At 36.2% G+C, this 20347-nt stretch overlaps 2 protein-coding genes across 5 annotated transcripts in view; one reads left to right on the plus strand and one right to left on the minus strand.

Moving 5' to 3' along the window:
- The first annotated feature begins 79 nt into the window (after nt 1-79).
- On the plus strand, nt 80-5277 carry LOC113519536 (PCNA-associated factor-like). Its single transcript, XM_026904648.3, has 4 exons — nt 80-260; nt 2303-2371; nt 2927-3079; nt 3352-5277. Exons 1-4 carry the CDS (start codon nt 227-229, stop codon nt 3708-3710), a joined length of 615 nt encoding a protein of 204 aa, XP_026760449.1. The 5' UTR covers nt 80-226; the 3' UTR covers nt 3711-5277.
- A 1115-nt stretch (nt 5278-6392) lies between these two features.
- LOC113521966 (catenin alpha) overlaps nt 6393-20347 on the minus strand; it is a 65218-nt gene continuing 51263 nt past the window's right edge. For all 4 annotated transcript variants that reach the window (XM_031911967.2, XM_031911969.2, XM_052892387.1 and 1 more), the window contains 6 exons: nt 19872-20053; nt 19194-19299; nt 18512-18646; nt 17605-17721; nt 13679-13844; nt 6393-13200 (listed from right to left, as the gene is read on the minus strand). In XM_031911967.2, the coding sequence (XP_031767827.1) occupies nt 13680-13844; nt 17605-17721; nt 18512-18646; nt 19194-19299; nt 19872-20053 (705 nt within the window). In that variant the 3' untranslated portion in view covers nt 6393-13200; nt 13679. The remainder of the gene's footprint in view (nt 13201-13678; nt 13845-17604; nt 17722-18511; nt 18647-19193; nt 19300-19871; nt 20054-20347) is intronic.

Genomic DNA, 20347 nt, shown 5'->3' on the forward strand with positions numbered 1-20347 from the left:
ATATCATTCTTTCTATGTAATTCCTTGTTCTTAGTAAAAAAAAAAAAAAACAAGAAAAGTATCTATGCTTTTTGTCTGATCTGTGCTAAAAAAGAAAAAAACTTTGACATTTTAATTTCTTTCGCGGATTTTCTTAATCTTTAATTTTTGTTTGTTTTTCAACTTTGTATTAGATCTAAAACTTTATTATTATTTTTTGTCGTTATTAGATAAATAAGTAAATGCAATGGCAAGGACCAAAGCCTCAGTTGGTGCTAAAGGTAAATACCATTTTTCGCTTTATCACTGGCGTTTTAGTTATTATTAATTTCTGATCATTTATTTTTTAATAGTCTCTATTATTACGGCAGATGCTTTATGTGGTAAGCAGAGTGCAACGAGCTTTAGGGGCATTTATTCTAACATCTGTTTTTTCTTTCGTTCACTTATTGTAAAAGGGCAAATACCGCCTCTAACTTCTTGATAGGGAATATATCCTATCAGGTCGACTTCCCGCGGCTCCCCCTGGAAACTATCGTGACTAATTCATCGTTGAATATGTTAAGAACCTCCTTGGTTCAATGGTAGGCGATATGCATTCTAGCAGCGCTTGTCAATGTAAAATTAAGAAAAATAATATTAGAATGGAAATGACAGATTACCCTTTTGTCATATATACTGTGAACATTGACTGAACTTGCTAACTGACTAATATTAACTAGTGTAGTAACCAAAATCCTAGTCCTGGTTTTCCTTAACACTGATCCTGATCCCGGCGTTGCTTAATACTGGTGAGTGCTACTACCAATTTCCTATATTAGATATAGATGAATATTTAAACAATAAAAATTTTAATAAAAAAATAATGCATAATATATAAATACAATTTATATATAATTAATTATTAATTAATAATACTAAAATTGATAATGATACTAAAAAGATATAAAAATATGAACAACTACATTAAATTGCATTAAAATAAAATAAAACATATGGAAATAAAAAAAAATCGTTAAAATAATAAAATAATTAAAATAATTTGGAATTTAATTCGAATTTAATTAAATTGATGAAATTGAAATTGAATTATTTAAATCTATATGACAATTTAAGGATCGTCGCCCTCCTCGCTTCTAATTGCTGCGCCCGACAGGGTCTACAATGTACTTTATCCATTATTAACATCTTTCATAATAATATTGTAGAATACAATAAATTGAATTGAATTGAATTGACATCATGATATGCTAACTGACCTGCCTTTTCATCCTCACCTATCATCCCTCACTGGTGCCCCTCCAGTGTATACCATTAGCATAGGCAGGGTTACCATTACATTGTCATCTATTAAAAAAAAAACTTTGATATGTGTCTAGTGGTCTTGTCAGTGAATATCCTTTGTTAGTGAAATGCATAATAATTTTACCAACATAGTAATATTCGAAAACAGCCTTTCCCAAAGTGGGCGATAACGCCCCCTTGTGGGCACTGCAGGCCTAAAGGGGGGCAGTAAGAGACCCAGAAAAAATGGGGGCGTTGTGTAGAGGCTTGGGGGGTGATTTGTTGATCTTGAAGTAATAGTGGTTTTTAAGTCGGTGAAAAAATGGAGGTACTAAAAAATAATTTATTCTCAAAGTGGGCAGTAGACAAAATAAGTTTAGGGACCCCTGTTATGAACTATTAATCCCAATGCTAACAATATACCCTATCAGATTGACCTCCTATGTCATTTTCCCTGGAAACCGTCATGTTGAATTCCAGGTGTATTCATCATGATGGGCTAACTGACCAGCCTTTTCATTCTCACCTATCATCCCTCACTGTTGTCTCACCAGCGTATACTGTTAGCACAGGTAGAGCTACCATTCCATTAACATCTATTAAAAAAATATTATAAATTTTAAAGTGAGTTTGATTGTTGCCTTGTACCACCTTGACATTTGATACACACATATTATATGGTATTGATAGTTGTGTATGCATGGCTTTTTGTCAGTTTGAAGGGATATGGTAGTAAATTTACTGGGTACAGAGGAATAACACCTGAGTCCTCAGGTATGGCAACGCGTGGGGGGTATCATGGGCGAAACAGTATACTCTGTTATGTCCACTGTACTGCTCATGTCTATAGGTGACGGTTACCACTTTCCATCAGGTGGGCCGTCAGACAGAAACTGACAGGGTATATTACTATCAATGGGGCCACTAGTCCCCATTACTAATGATCCCTTTGCCCTATACAGTTTTAGCGACCATTCCATTTTCACACCAATAAAATTAGCTGTTTACAATGGTATTTCATATAAAGTTATCTTTCCAGTGGCAATTGGCAAAAGCAGTAAAGCTCGCTGCAGTGTGGCGCCACCTACCAACAGCGGAGGGTCAACAGGTCAGTTAATATATTGAATGTTAACAGACTACTGTCCTTTGAAAACATGCACTATATATAAACTACCATGAGGAACTGCCCCCATTCCTTATGGCGGTCTATGGTGGAGGCCTATGTTCAACAGTGGACAGATAACGGCTGATATAATGATGGTGAAAAAAGGAAAATATTTTCAAGAAATCTGAATTGATTCTGGTCTGGGTGCCCTCGGTTGTGACTCAGGTGACTGTCGCCTGGTTTCTCGCAATCCAGGGTGGTATAGCTTAAGGAGCAGGCAAATAGTGTGATAATGTGACAGTTAGTAATAGACATTGGCACTTATTAATGGATATTGGCACTTCTAAAGGGAAGTTGGCACTTATTAATGGTAATTGGCACTTTTTATTAGACAGCACTTAATAATACACAAATACATATTTATTTATTTATTAAATTTTAATACACTAGAAAGTGTAAATAACGGACTTAACACTGTATAGCTTTATCCAGCAGTCCACATATGCTTCTCAGAATGTCTTATTTTATATATTTTTAATGTATTTCTACAATTACTAGGTAGCAGTGAACGCTCCTCTCGAAGCTACTCCGGAGGCAATCCAGTCTGTCCCCGGGAGACTCCCAAATGGCAAAAACCAATCACCAACTTTTTCATCACCAAAGACACGAATGGGAAAGTGACGGAGCAGGAGGAAGATGATGGGGTGACTGGTAAGTCATTGTAAACACCTGATCAGGATAATATTGTCTTGCGTCTGCGCTATTGGTATACACTGACGGGGCACCAGGAAGGGATGATAGGTGTGGATGAAAGCAGGTCAGTTTGCTCATCGTGGTGAATACACCTGTAATTCAGCATGATGGGGGACTATGTGGAGGTCGACCTGATTGTGTATATTGCTAGCAATGGGACTGGTAGCCCGCGTTACTAACAATCCCTTCCCACCAATATAAGTGATTCATATTATAATTTTCTTTACCAGCCGGCAGTTCCAAATCAAAAACAAACCGCCAAGTCATAGAGTCTGATGAGGAGGAATCTGAAACGGTGGAGAACGGTTCGAAGACATCAGACGAGTGCCCACAGCCAGAACGCCCAAAGAATTCAGTATTAGACGAATCAATAGAATTAGAGACATTAGATGGGGGTACTAGTCATAAAATTAACGAGTATTACCCCACAAACGGTTTGAAAGGTAAAGGGAGAGGTAAGAAGAGGCCCAACAAAGAGAATATAGATGATAGTAATAAAAAAAGGAACTCACTAAAGAGGGATCTAGAAGACGTGGCGACTGGAGAAGACTTAGAACGTGTTACTAAAAAGGTCAAGATTGGTGCATGAGTGGGGCCAAAGGAGGACTGGCAAAATATAAGTTTAAATAGAATTTAATGAAAAAGTAAGCGATCCACTGATCAAGTGATGTTTTTTAGGCAACTTTTTAATCCCCCTTACATCCTACAAAATGAAGTTTTAAACTATTTAATCCCCTACCTAACGGGTTTTATGATCCCAATGGTGGATTTGGGATCATGTGTGTTTTTTGATATTAAATAATGTTGTAAAGTCTTTACTGTACATAAATTACTTTGGACACATTAAAATAGTGTTTCCCAACCTTTTCTGTGTCACGCCCCACTTGGACATTTCTAAAATTTTTACGTCCCCATATATAATTTTTTTCGACAAAGTTTACTTGACGACTCTAATCGCCCAGTTGATATTTTGGTAACGTCAAACGAAATTTTACCTAATAAATATTTACAACATTTTTTTAATTTACTTTTTTTGTTAAATTTGGAACGAGCAAGAGGCTTAAAAACGTTTCGAGTCTATTTTTTATTTGCCCCCCCCCCCCCCCCCCCCCTCTTAACTATAAAATTGCTCCCCTGTGGGGCGTGGGTCCCACGTTGGAAAACACCGCATTAAAAGATTTAATATACAATGGTCGATTTATCCCACAGTGCAGGGGTTAGCATCCTGCTGCTTTTTGAATGTGAAGCTGCAGCTCTTTAGTTCCATATGCAAATATTGTTTATTTTATATATAAAAAAAGACGTTGTGAAGCTTTATTTATGCAAGTCCTATTTGTTGCTGGCAAAAAAATGTGGCTCTCTGAAAAACTTTGAAATTTTGTAAATCGTAATTTTTTTGTTTCTTCCGACTCAAAAGGTTGTCGACCATTGCCATAGAGGGCAGCTCTAACAGTCAACTTTTGAGAAGCTGAAGGGAAACTATAGAATGTTCAAATGTAAAAACTGTACAGTTAAAAATGATAATACCTAGTTATAATTGAACATGTAATACAGTAAAAATATTGTTTATAGTATATTTTTTGCAAAATCTACGTCAATGCCTAACCGATTTCGATTATTATTTTACCATAGAAAATGGTTTTCCCGCGTTGAACTCATATTAAAATTTGTAGATCAGAAATGGTAAAGGCATCCGCAAAACTGAATGCTTACTTTTTTTTAAGTTGATTAAAATTATGTCTTTACATGTAAATAAATCTTTTGCTAGAACTGGCCACGCATGGGGGGAGGTATCATGGGCGAAGCAGTGTACTCTGTTATGTCCACGGTACTGCTCATGTCTATAGGCGACGGTTACCACTTACCATCAGGTGGACCGTCAGCTTGTTCACCATTCTAAGTTGCATAAAAAACATCCTTATTATTATTAAAAAGAAACGAGACTAAACATTGTTGTTTCATTCTATCCTTGTGCATGCGGTAGCGTAAACATGTCTACCTATAAATTAGTTTGTTTAAACATTCCGGTGAGTTACTTGTTAAAAAAATAACTGGTAAAATATGACTAAGTTTAAGGTATTACCTCATTTATGGACTAAGTAATTGTTAAGAATTTCTGATTAAGTTTGCTAAATATAAATAATGTATTTTATAAATTGTCGTTTTATTTCAATAATTTATTTATTTATTTATTCCTTGCAACACTTGACTGGCTTTTAACGACCATGTAATTTTAGACATGGTACATTTAAATAAATACACATAATGTTACTAACGCGGGCTCTTCACAACAGATAATAACTTTTTCACAAACATGCTTGGAAATGTAAGTATTATTTTGACAATCTTCTTCGTAATTAATTAAAATTGCCGTACTGGCCAGATACATGCGGGCAGCGGCCAGGAAAAGTTGTATGGAAATCCATATCTGTGGTGTTTTGCGGCCAGATAAATTACTATGTAAACTCATATCTGTCCTGTAATTTAAAAATGGAATGACCTTTTACTTGGTTTTATTTAAATTTCGAACAGGCTTGCAAATAGAAAGCTGTTTATTGAAAAAAAAAAAAATAAAGGAACATTGTGGCGCGTGAAAAATTATTATTGTTCGTTATTCGTCATTGAATTTAAAAAGTAAAATTGTGGTTTTGATTTCCGCGCATTGTTTGAGAAAAGTACTAAACGAGCCTTGGCCACAACTACGCCTCGGCCCACATTTGCACGTTCGTCCATCAATGCCTCAGTTGCTGGCCGCTGCAGTAATGTACTATGCGAAGCCTGCAGTAGATTAAAATCAAATGACGCTTTAAAAGTGTTTGTAAACAAGTCTATTTGAATTGGAAACATGTTTCATACATAGGCATAGGTGAATGTTGGGTCCTTAATTATAATTTTGTTCAATAATTATGTTATTTTTATATAACTCATCACCATGAATAGTGATGATACCATAGGATATTTTCATCAGAGTGGCTGTGTTTCGGTTTGAAGGGTGGGATATAGCGTGAATTTACTGGGTACAGGGAATAACACCTGAGCTCAGGAATGGCAGGGGGGGGGTATCATGGGCGAAACAGTATACTCTGTTATGTCCATGGTACTGCTCATGTGTATAGGCGACGGTTACCACTTTCCACCAGGTGGACTGTCAGCTTGTTTACCGTTTTAAGTTTTATAAACTATAATATTGATTACTTATATATTACTCTATTCTATATGATGGGTGGCACAGTATATACTGTGATGTCCTTGCAGAACAAAAACACAAATATGTAAGTACAATTTATTCTATATCATCACCTAATTATTGAGTTTAAAACATTCTTTTTTTTTATAGAAAATTGGAAAAATTGTCAATCACAATATCTATTAATATAATACTTCCTAGGAATAACAAAATAAATAAAATGTTACAAAAGTACTTAAATATAAAAATAATTATAAACAAGTCACACCTGAGGGGTTGAAATAAGTGTAAGGCAGCTTTTTTTGATGGGTGAAAATGGAATGGTAACCCCGCCTGCGCTATCGGTATACACTGGCGGGGCACCAGTGAAGGATGATAGGTGAGGATGAAAAGGCAGGTCAATTAGCCCATCGTGACGAATACCACTAGAATTTGCCACGATGGTTTCCAGGTGAAACGCGTGGAGGTCGACCTGATATACACCCGTATTGTTAACCTTCCCATGCGATCGTCCCTGGAAACTACCACGATGTACCAACTCAACCTGATTGGGGGGAACGGGTTGATAGTAATGGGGTCAAATAGCCTCATTATTAACAATATACCCTGTCAGGTCTACCTCCACGCGGTTCCCCTGGAAACCGTCGTGACTAATTCTAGTTGAATTCATCATGACGGGCTAACTGGCCTGTTTTCATTCTCATCTATCACCCTTCACTGGTGCTTCGCCAGCGTATCCCGTTAGCGCAGGCGGAGTTACCGTTACCATATCATTTTCACCCATAAAAAAAAATATATATATAGGCATGGGATATTACTTGTACCCTAGTATTAAACGACTACTTCAACCCCTCTTTCCCCTAATTGTAGCTTTTACACTTAGATTATAAACATAGTGTTTCCATACAATTGCTTCATTAAAAACTGGTCAACTTTTTTCTTCTTTGCTTTGGCTTTTTAGGGTAGCCATTAGCCATTCAAGTTTTATTAAAAATCAGGGAAATTGGCTCAACACAAAACGGGAATATAGTGGCGGAAAATTTAGGGACAGGATTACGGGATCAGGAAAGTTGAAAGAGACAAGGTATCTAATCGTATAATAAATAAATTAATATAGTAAATGAATATAAATTTATATATATATTATAAAGTTTTTTTTTACAACACAGGGGGCAAACGAGCATGCGGCTCACCTGATGGTAAGTGACTACCGCCGCCCATGATCACGCACAACACCAGCAATGCCAGGTGTGCTGCCGGCCTTTTAAAAAGGAATATACTCTTTTTTTGAAGGTTTAATTGAAACAATATATATATATATATATATATATATATATATATATATATATATATATATATATATATATATATATATATATATATATATATATATATATATATACTAAGTGAACTTTTTTTTCCACGTGTACACCAAAAGGGTTACCATAAAAAATAATTATTAAATTTATGGGAGAAATTACATTGTAAGTTGAAAAATAAATATATAATATAATAAATAAGGACAAGACAAACAATGCATAACGATTCGAACTGATAATACTGATGCTTTGAAATGTAGACTTATCATATGTTATCGTTTTTAAATCATTTAAAGATAAACCTATTCTTGCTAATAAGTTGGTAAACTAATCGCCGTATCTTTCTTTCTTTTAAGTGCAATAAAGTATAAAATAAAAAACTATACATATGTATTTTATATTTTTTCCTCCTGGTGAATCTAAAAAACAGTGGCCGTTTCAAATTTAGAAAACCGACTGGGCCTGGCAAACTTTTAACTTGCAACACTATATAAATGGCGCGTTCTGATTTTAAAAAAGATATGTGTCAAAATGTCAAATCAAACGTCAAATCAGTTGTCAAAAGCTAAGAACAAGTAATTAGACAGAAGGAACGGTAAAATAAAAACTTAATAAGAGAGGAGGCAACCGTGTACGTTACAGTTTTTATTTTATCATTCCTTCTGTGTAATTCTTTGTTCTTAGACAAAAAGTTGACCGGTTTTTACACTCGATGCTCTATCCATATAGCTTAAGGTTTTACATTTTTATGAAGGCAAATAATAAATCGTTATATATGTTTTGTATTTAATAAGTTCGTGTATAAACCTATCCTAATCCTAAATAAATAACTAGCATTAAAATTTATCATAAAAATAAACAAAATGTCCCACTGTTGGACAAATGTAAGTGTGAAATTGAATATTTTTTCCCAAAGAAACATGGCAAGAACGATACAATTTTTAACTATCCTTGCTACTACCAGAGGGAGACTTTGTACAAAAGTCGATTGCTTGGATACCTCTGTCCCATTCGTGTTTCTACCGTGAAGCAGTTGTGTTTGCATGGCTGTGTTTCGGTTTGAAGGGTGGGATATGGCGTGAATTTATTGGGTACAGAGGAATAGCACCTGAGTCCTCAGGAATAGCAACGCATGGGGGGTATCATGGGCGAAACAGTATACTCTGTTATGTCCATGGTACTGCTCATGTCAATAGGCGACGGTTACCATTTTCCATCAGGTGGGCCGTCAGCTTGTTTGCCATTCTAAGTTGTATAAAAAAAAATACTTGACGTGTAGGTCCCGACATAGCGATTAAGGGAAATTAATGACCGAGGTATAGGTAGCAGCGTCCCTCTGAAGACATCACTAGTCAAACGTGGCAATTGCTAGCAAAATCTCCGTAAAGTGGTAAACTGTCATAAGGGACGGCCCCCTTCTTTATTATGACAGTCTACGTTCAGCAGTGGCTACAATATACCACAACGTTAGCAAACGCCAGATATTTACGCCATCTGTTGGTTGCTAACTCAACTAGTAGTCGTCGGTAAATAATTTAATAACGACTAGGAAAGTAGCGACATCGAGCGGGCATATGAACAACTAAGAATAAAATCGCTGAATAAGCCGCGTTGGGGCTTTCCACTTTTTTGTTTAACCGTTTGAGTGACTACGAATGCCGTTGCGCTCGTGAAATCAGTCGCTGTTTAGTTCGCTGTAGAAAAATTATGAAAATTGGATCATTTTCGGAGGAGATACGGTTTCGGTTAGAGACAATGGTAAATGACATCAACACGACAAAGATTTCTTTGGCATTTTTAAGTAGATAGTAAAAATGAATGGCACCAAAACGGTTAAGACATTCTATCTGTACTAGTACAGTATTATATTATCTGTGACAGTGGTGAGATAAGGGCTGAAGTGGTGATGATGATGATGAACTTCCGCAAGACAACCAAGCGGTTCAGTAAAAATATATTGGAATAACTTTGTTTATTTTTATGATTTACAAATGTTATACATATATGGTATGTATTTATCAAACGCCCACAGTATTGCTATATCTCTTACAAACTAGTTATCCAAGACTAATCTACGTTTCTACTTATTACAAATTGTGAGCTGTTTTGATAAATCGTTGGGATCGAACACTGTGTGTATTTACACCGTAGTGTGGCAACTTCCCAGTTACCTGTCCATTTTCGAAAAAACAATTTAACAATTATCAATTTATTTTCTTTTATATTTTATTGTACACATTGATAAATACATAAAAAAATATGACAGAGGTGAGCAAACGTACAAAGGCGAGCTTAACTCTGCAAGAGTTCTCCGCCATCAACACCCAAAGTGGAAAGGAGCGTCAATGTCAGCGGATACAGCGGTGCACAATATTGGAACAATTCTTAAACAAGAAAAACTACACAATTGTTTCTGACTAATTATTCAAAAATAGGTAGATAACTGAAACGTTAATCATAGACTAAAAATTATAATTTAAAATTGTACAACTGTTTTTCAAAAACAATTTCGATATTAACACACTACGACGTAAACACTCTTATCATATTACTCGACTGCGTTATATAAATGTTCTAATGTGTTATACAAGTTCCGCTAATTAGACCTTACGTACAATATGCCGATGGATTAGTTTCAAATAAACCCTATCGCTTGCATGAGTGACATTTGTCATTATGACAAATTTAACTTTAAATTTGTGGGGGAGAAGGGATTGTTAGTAATGCAGACTACCAGTTCCATTGCTAGCAATATACCCAACCAGTTTGACCTCCTCGCGGTTCCCCCTGAAAACTATCATGGTTAATTCCTAATGAATTCATCATGATGGGCTAACTGGCCTGTTTTCATTCTCATCTATCACCCTTCACTGGTGCTCCGCCAGCGTATCCCGTTAGCGCAGGCAAAGTTACCATACCATTTTCACCCATAAAGAAAAAATATTAGGACCATTTCGAAAAAATGTAGTTTCATTTAATAAAATACTAGCTTTTATTCGCGACTTTGTCCGCATGACCGCGATAAAAGGTAGCCTATATCCTTTTCTCCATCCCCATATAGTACGTGTATACCAAAATTTCATAGCGGTCGCTTAACTGTAAAGATGCCAAGAGGTAACAAACAAACAAACAAACTCATTTTCACATTTATAATATCATCATCATCGTATCAGCCTTTAATTGTCCACTACTGGACACAAGCCTCCCCTTTAGGGAGTCACTAGTTGCTACGCTTGTCAGGCGGATTGGCAACCACAGTTAGACTCTGGAGATGTTTTAACCCTTCTTTGCATAATGGTGGAAATTTCCATCATAACATTGAATGTCCAAAATTATATAAAAGAACAAGTTCATTTTAAGTTGATCTTGTCTGGACACCTTTTTAATTTCCATTGCAGAAAAAAAAAACCATAGCTGTCAAATTTATTTTTTCAACCATTTTTCCTTTAATTTTGAACACGAATTATATCACCTCGATTTAATTCACCAATGTAATGCAAAGAAGGGTTAAGAGGGACGCTGCTGTCCATCCCTGGCGCTGCCTTAGTTGCCTCTTACGACACCCACGGGAAAGGAAGGGGCGGCGTATTCTATGACGGGACCATGCAGCTAAATTATAACATTAGTAAGCATAATAATAATAAACTTCGATCGTGTAATTTTCAAATCAATTGATGTTCACCACGATTCCATTAGTCTGCGCTGATCTTAGCAGCTTCAGGCACCTTCTGCGATTTGCTACAACGCTCTGCGCTTCTTCTAGAACGTTCCCAATACTGAGATTACAATTCGTGAAGTTTAAAGCGATATTTGTCAATATGACAAATGTCACTCACGCGTGCTAGATTTAAACAATTTATTTATAAAAAAGAGAAAAATGGCTAGAAATCTAGCTGCCATCTTGAAATCACATGTTTGAAGTTGCCTCATTCGTTTTCTTAACTTAACCAAACGTGATACCAGTATTTTTCCATAATTCCTTGCTTTAGTTAATTTTAACTGTTTAATACCTACAGTATTATTGTACCATACGTGGGTTAACTATAAAAATTTGGCTGTCTTATTACGTAGAAATTTTCGTTACTCCTTAACCGACTTGCACTAAAGTGAGTTGCAATGTTGACCGTACACTTTTTATGGTTTACAACCTTTTTACCAGCTAGTTCGCACCGCGTGGATTTCAGAAGTTGGAAATACAATGAAATAGATCACTTATAGATGATGTGTTAAGATCAAATCAGTTTTTAAGTTACACCTTTAGAAATACAACTATAATAACCGCATCCGACTTGGTGCAGTAATTTTTGTGTGATGTTGGAACAAACAGACAGATAGATAGACGAAATTTCTAAAAACGATTGTATTAAAAAAGAATGAAAGATTACTAATCATGAAACATACATTCCCATATAAAAATAAGAGCTAAAAAGATCCGCGTGCGAAACCGCAGGAAACAGTTTATTTCTTTATAGAGCATTTTCAAAATTGCAACCCACTTTCATTAATAACTCACTATAATTATTAATATTCATAACAGTATAAAAATGCATGCAAAATAATACAATTTTGGCCGATTAGGCCCGTTCCAGATCGAACGAAGCGCAGCCAGTGATTAATATGTCAAATAAAAATTTACATATTTAGGGCCTACTGAAAATCAATGGCGTAGCTTCAGATATGAAACTGCGACACATGCTGAGTTAAATCTGTTCAGTAAACAGCAAAATTAGTTCACTATTGACCACATAGATGGCGTTAGGTGAATATTGCATCGCGATATATATTCTAATGTTCCATTACAATATAGTGATTTGTTTTTTTGTATTAAAATGATTAATAAAGCTCAAAAATACTCGGTGCAGTTTAATAGTGTAGTGAACAAGGTCCTTTGCACAAATACTGCTACATTCATTTTGTTTTTTTAATATATTTTTCTTCTTTTATTCTAATTTCAAAATAAAGTAATAACGTTATTATATAATTGTGTAATCTTAATTTCTCTGTTGTTTTTGTCATATGTAGCATGTATAATTTACATTATTTTCTTAAAAAGACATTGTATCTAATAAATTATTTAAATGAAAAGTTTGTTCAGTGTAATGTGTAAATAAATAAATAAAATTTAAAGATATCATTTAGATGTGTTACGTTGTGTTGTAACTTTTCATGATAAACAGTTTTTATATATATATTTTTTTTAAGTCATTCAATACACTACTAGCTGTATACCAGCGCTGTGCAGCTGTACACACTGCACTGGGACACCCGCAGCATCAGCTGAGCCAGTTCCTTTTGCCTGATAAGAGACACTTCTTATATTTAAAAACATTACTGTATTTTCTGTTGTAACTATGTAACTTTCTGCCAATATTTTTTTTTTTTTATTTTGTTTTATTGATTATTATCCGCACTTCGCTCAATATGAAATGGGCCTTATATATATATATATATATTAATACTAATAAATGAGCTATAAATTTAAGAAATTACAATCACAATACAATTTTGTTGTGAGCTTCCGAATTTACTTTAAATATAAATAAATACGACGTTTCCGAAGCTCGCCTTATTGCCTGAAACGAAAAAAAAAGAATTATTAATTAATAGAATTAATTTAAACTGAATTATAAATAAATTAAATTAACTTGAACTGTAGAGAAATTTATGAAATTTAGTTGAATTAGTTATTAATGAAATAATTGAATTATAAATAATTAATTAATTTTATTGGAATTATAAAACATTTAATTAATTTTAAAGTAGAAAATCAGGAAAAAGTGGGCACGTTTGCCCCAGTACAGTTTATAAAGTGGGCACGTTTCCCCAAGTATACTGTATAAAGCGGGCATGTTTGTCCCAGTACACTGTATAAAGCGGGCATGTTTGCCCCAGCACACTGTATAAAGCGGGCACGTTTGCCCCTATACAATGTAAAGACTCGTTTACTCTCCATGGATATATTAAAAACAATATATATTCAATATATATTTTTTGGATCTAGGTTTTCTAAACAGGCAATTGTGTCTGCCACTGCCGTGGTGACAGGCCCACCTTAAACACTCTCAGCCGGGCTCTGGAACTCGGCGAGCGCGTGCACGGGGCTCGGCTGCTTCTTCTGGCTGCCGCGGCGGACCTTCGCGCGGACCTCCTCGGGCTTCTCCGGCCGGATGAGCGGCTTCTTCTCCGGCGCCTTCATCCGCCACACCACGATCGGTGACTGCGAATGTTGAACGTGTTCATATATATTTATGTATGTATATAATTATTAACTAATGTTATAAAAAGGGGAGGTTTCAATTTGTTGTATGTTTGTTTGTAATAAATAAACGCGAAAACCGTACGACCTATTTAAAATATCTTCCACTTAAAAAAATTTGCTATGTAACATACATTAACATAGGCTTATTTAGAAATTTTTATATATTACATATTTTGGAAAATTTTAACTACTCGTGCGGTTCCGGGCCGGATCTCTTGTATGGAAATAATATATTATTAAATCATCCGGTAACTCTCCACTGCTGAACATAGGCACCCTATTGGGTGGTCTAGCCAGTAGTTGCCACGCTTGGCAAGCGGGTTGACAACCGCAGTTAGTGTTTAGTGATGTTTTAAGAGGGACGCGACGGCCCATTCTACGACCATTCAGTAACGATATAAGCATAGATTTATTTATCAATTTATTTTAGGCAACTAGTCCTAAAGCAACAATAATTTGTAACAAGTATTATTGTACTTTTTACTAATAAATGTTATGATATTTGTAAACCTTTTACGATTAAATGGCTGAAAACATTTGAATGAAAACTAGTACACGAGTATGTCTTTGCGAAGCTACATTCAGATCCTGCGCTAAGCAAACCCCCTCCCTCTTTCCTCCTTTAATACACAGGCTTCATAGTATCCCGATCAAACTAATCGCCGTCACGTGGACGAAGTCGCGAGTAAAGACTAGCATAAATATAAAAATATATCTTATCAGCCAATGAAATTAATATATATATATAAGTTTTGAGATATAAACAAAATATAAATATAAAGAGACAAACTGTCTCATGCAACAATTTTCTTAATAAAAAAAAAAGATAAAAACGCATGCCGCTTGCTTAGCGCGTCCAAGATCAAGACATCAAGCATGTAATTAATTTAATTAATTTTCACTAAATTAATAATTTATTTCAACTAAATTAATTTTAATGAACAAATAATTAGTGTTTCAAGCAATCTTTTTTAATTAAATTAAAAATAAATAAACTAATATAATTAAATACTAATTAAGCACATTTAAAATAAAGGTTTTGTCACTACAAATATATAAAACCTTTGTTTGCTGTCTGTCCACGCTCCGTAATCTATGTTACACGACAGTTAACGAGCCTCTCGCGCCATTGATCGATGTATGGCGTAAGATGTATTTATATTTTTTATATGTAACATCTTGTATATAATTTTTCAGGGGAATAATAAATGAAAAGATCATCATCGTCATCATATGAGCATCTAACGTCCACTGCTGAACATAAGCCTTCTCCTTGGGAATGTTGCCAGTAGTTGCCACGCTTGGCAGGCGGATTGGCAGCCGCAGTTAGGCTTTAGAGATCTGTTAAGAGAGACACTGCTGTCCATCCCTTCCCCTCCCTTACTAGCCTCTTACGACACCCACGGGAAAGGAAGCGTTGGCCTATTCTATACCGAAACCATACGGCTAATTAATTAATAAATAAAAAGCAATAATTACAATAATAAAACAATGACAATTTAAAAGCGCTTGTAAACAAGTATAATGAATATATATTATTTCTATTACACACACACACACACACACACACACACACACACACACACACACAAACGCACGCACGTACGCACGCACGCACGCACGCACACACACCCACGCACGCATATATATATATATATATATATATATATATATATATATATATATATATATATATATATAGCTATAAATACATAAGGCCAAATATGACATATACTTACATAGTTCTGTCCAGCCAGCGTCATTTAGCATCGATGCAATATGATTATGAATCTCGTTTCATATTTTATAATAACATATTATTCAGATAGGTAAATTCTGTATTTTTTTAAATTAACTATTACATCAACAAACGGCTCTGACTATCCAATTAGGGATTATAGTCGTGAGAGTATGTTATTTCTATTTCTGTACTAGGATCTTAGATCAATTACATCTAGATAGAGCACCATCCAAGCTTGCGCCATTTTCGCGGGCTCTGAGAGCTGCCGTTCGAAGTACGAGCCGAGACAGCGACGTAAGCACCCTGAAGACTTCCAGGTGAAGTCGAAATAATTAATATATAGCAATACCACAGGGAGACTTTGTACAAATGTCGATTGCTTGGGTATCTCTGTCCCATTCGTGTTTCAACCGTGAAGCAGTTGTGTTTGCATGGCTGTGTTTCGGTTTGAAGGGTGCGATATGGCGTGAATTTACTGAGTACGGAGGAATAACACCCGAGTCCTCAGGAATGGCAACGCATGGGGGGTATCAGGGGTGAAACAGTATACTCTGTTATGTCCACGGTACTGCTCATGTCTATAGGCGACGGTTACCACTTTCCATCAGGTGGGCCGTCAGCTTGTTTGCCATTCTAAGTTGAATAAAAAAAAATCTATATATATTTTAGTTACAATATCTATGTATTGATCCATATGTTAAAACACGAATGGGACAGAGGTACCCAAGCAATCGACTTTTGTACAAAGTCTCCCTCTGGTACACATGCCTAGTAAATAATCTCAAAAAGAAAACTGATTAATACAGAAAAAGCATGCTTTGGAAAAGAATTAAAAGCGAATTCGCAGGTCCGATTGTTCAATTTTGTTTTAAAAACGTTAATAATTAAAAAAAAATTAAAGAGGGCTGCTGTCCATCCCTCGACCGTAAAGTTCTCTTAGTCGTCTCTTATGACGGTCACGGGAAAGGAAAGGGTGACCCATTCCATACCGGGATATCAAAGCAAGTTACAAGCAAATCCATATTATACTTTCAGAACGTTGTATGAAAAAACGACGCGTCAGCTAAACGTTTTTCGACATTTGACTCCATCTAGACGTATATGATCTAGCTTATGATTTTTTTTATAGGAACTGTAAAAATTAAAAAATATGACATACAGACTTTACCCAATTTCATATTAATACTTATAAATACTTTGGTATAATTATTAAAGCTCTCAGCACTTAAAGCTTTTGACTCATATCTCCATGCATATTTATATTGAAAGCGCAATAGTACAGTTCAGATAAAGCTGGACCGATTTTGATTGAACCAATCTCACTTTAAGGCGTAATAATACAATAAATAACCAAGCACACTATTCATGGAAATGGTCGATTTTCCTTTGGGAAATAATCTGAGAATATGTTTATGTACAATGTACGCATGTCGAGTGTTACGTTCAACACGATGGCAACAGTCGACAGATGGCTCTGACTATCCCATCGGGGATTATAATTGTAAGCAATAAGGGTTGGTCCTTCGAGCCGCATTGGATACAAGCAAAAAGGTTCATCGAGCTGTACTAAATATATGAAATTGGTCGTTCGAGCTGGACTAGAAAAATTAAGTTAGTCCTTCGAGTCAGACTGGATAAGATGGCAGCTCACTATGCTTAAAATTAAAGTAGTGTATTATAAACCTTTTTTGTCATTAAATTTCAACCTTAACGCTATAAATATAAAGTCGAAAAATATAAACAACAGTTTACATAATCATAGTCAATAAAGAATTAAAAAATTTAATATGTTAATGCCTTAGCCAACTTTTTTCTCATACTCCAATCGGAATATAAGCGCTCGAACGGATATTGGTCCTACGAGCCGGACTGGACATGTGAATTTTGATTCTTCGAACCGGATTAGATATATGGTACTGGTCCTTCGAGCCGGACTGGGACTGATATATTGGATAATGTAAGACAGTAGATACTTACAGCGATGGTGCCCTGCCTCGTGTACTTGGTGGAGGCGACGTAAGACGCTTTGACGGTGAGGACCACCGCATTCATGAGGTTCTTGGCGGCCTGTATGAGTGACGTCGCGCTGTCCAGCTGAAATGCAGAGATGCGAGTGTTGTTATTGTAACGGTTAGCAATTGTGAGCGAACAAAGTAATTGGCAGGAAATATAATACTAATTTAACTAATAAAATAATAAAGAATGCACTATTTTTAATTAAATGGTGATTTTATAACCGTAGTATAAATTGTATCAAATTTAATTAGTATAAATTGTATCAAATTTAATAATAATTAAAAAAAAATTAAAATGTAAGACTATAATTTTATCAAAATTTTGTATTTTATATATATAAAAAAAAAATAACCAACATAAATACATCCAAATGTAACACAACGATCAGCAAGTCTGTTTGATGCCAATAGCGTTATCATCTGTTATAAAAAAAAAGTACGCGACTAGTCTAAAAGACCAATCGCAGCGACAAATCGCTTATATTGAACGCTACGAATTCGCTGGAATAGTAATTATGAAATATTATAACATAGCTGTAACGACTAATCGCAGTGATTCATCGCATAACCACATCTCGCTAAAGATGAGCTAACATGATAATATATCTAGCTAGTCATAACGACTAATCGCAGCGACTAGTCGCAGCAACTAATCGCAGGTAGCCATTTTACTGACGATTAGCTCACCAGAATAATGATTATGAAAAAATGATAACATATCCCGTTAGTCATTACGACTAATCGCAGCGACTAGTCGCAGCAACTAATCGCAGTTACCCATCTCACTGACTATTAACTCACCGGAATAATGATTATGAAAGATTCAAAATACATCCAATTAGTCGTATCGACTAATCGCAGATACTCACCCCGCTGACAATAAGCTCTCCGGATATGTTCTGCACGTCCGCCTTCACCTTGCTTGTGATTTGTATCTGATGGCAGTAGAGAGCGATGCGCTGCAGGTATGCAAGCAGGTCCTGCTTGGTGGACGACTCCGGGCACTAGGAGGGCAGAGGAGAGAGGTTAAAGCAAACCAAAAAAATTAAGGCCAATGTAAGACACAACCAGTGGTCCAGCGTCTTTGGCGAAGGCTATGGGTTTGTTAGTAATGGGATCTAACAATACCATTGTTATCAAAGGTCTATATCCACGGTATTTCTCGTAGAAACCATCATGATTAATTGCTGTGGAATTAGTCACGATGTACCAATCGTTCTGCTTTCATCCTCACCTATGGCGGGGCACCACACTGGTGCCCCGCCAGCGTATACCGATAGCGCAGGCGGGGTTACCATTCCTTCACACATCAAAAGGATAATTTCATAAGATGTGAATTTACAGGGTACAGAGGAATAACACCTGAGTCTTCAGGAATGGCAACGCATGGAGGGTATCATGGACGAAACAGTATACTCTGTTATGTCCATGGTACTGCTCATGTCTATAGGCGACGGTTACCACTGTCCATCAGGTGGGCGGTCAGCTTGTTTGCCATTCTAAGTTGTATAAAAAAAAGTTGGTGCGGGAGGGGGGGGGGGGATAGTATACCTGTTCAGCAATTTCTCGAGTTAACTTGTCCAGTTTAGTGCCTGCCTCGGATATCTTCTTGGCCGCGTTGATGACATCCATTGTAGTTTTCAATGGGCCGCGCCCCCTGCAAATACCATAAGGAAGGTTATTAGTAAATGATAATGGTGATGAAATAGTGATGATGATGAAATTAGATCAGTTAACACACTGTAACAAATTAATCAAGAATTAACCACTAATTTCCAGGATGAGGCGCGGGGAGGTTGACTTGTGACAAGTGAACCTCCCTGCAATAGCGCAGGCGGAGGTGCTGTTCCATTATCATTCCATCATTTCATTTCATTTAAAACAAAAACACGGTGGTTTCCAGAGGGGACCGCGTGAGGATGTGGAAGGCCGGAGGCGAGGGGATAAGAACTGTTTGTACAGGCACTAGTGCACAGCCATATATCCTGACTCGCAGTAAGGCCTCTAGTGCCTGTTTAGGACTTTAGGGAATGTACCCTATGGAAATTTCTGACGAATTCAAGAAAATACAGTATGATTCCTCTTGGAGTGAACCCTGTCATCTTTCAAGCATGAGCATGCATGTGTTTGAGAAAAAGATGATAGTAACTCTTCATCTCATTACAGAGTCTGTAATCAATTCCCTTTCCGTCACCCACCACTGGATGGATCACCAGTGCAGCAACTGACCTGGTGAAGTCCGTCATCTCGAGCATGATCATGCACATGTGCTTGGCGAGCATGATGATATCATTGCCGGCGTCGTCCCACTTGGCCACCTCGTTGTCGAAGGTCATCTTCTCGCGTCGGAACAGCTCCACCTGCTGCAGGATCTTGCGCTTGTCCTCCTCGGTCATTTTCCGCATGGCCTCCTGTCATTTTATACGAGCAAATAATTGTATTAGGTTAGCTGGAAGAGATCTCTTTCAGTGACAAGCCCACTCTTGCTAATAAGTTGTTAAACTAATCGCTGTATCCTTGTTTTCAAGTGACTTCAAAAAAGGAGAAGTCTCGATTCGGTTGTATGTTTTTTTTAACAGAAAGGATACATTCCTAGATTGGTTCCACAGGAATTTCATCAAAATTGGTCTCGTAGTTTAGTTTTTAAATCAAATTAATGGATTTTGTAACAATTGAAGCCATTTTGTTTTTGTGGATTACAATCT

Source organism: Galleria mellonella, unplaced genomic scaffold, assembly GCF_026898425.1.
Source record: "Galleria mellonella isolate WM207_F2 unplaced genomic scaffold, CSIRO_AGI_GalMel_v1 utg158, whole genome shotgun sequence".
In the NCBI taxonomy this organism is placed as follows: Eukaryota; Metazoa; Arthropoda; class Insecta; order Lepidoptera; family Pyralidae; genus Galleria; species Galleria mellonella.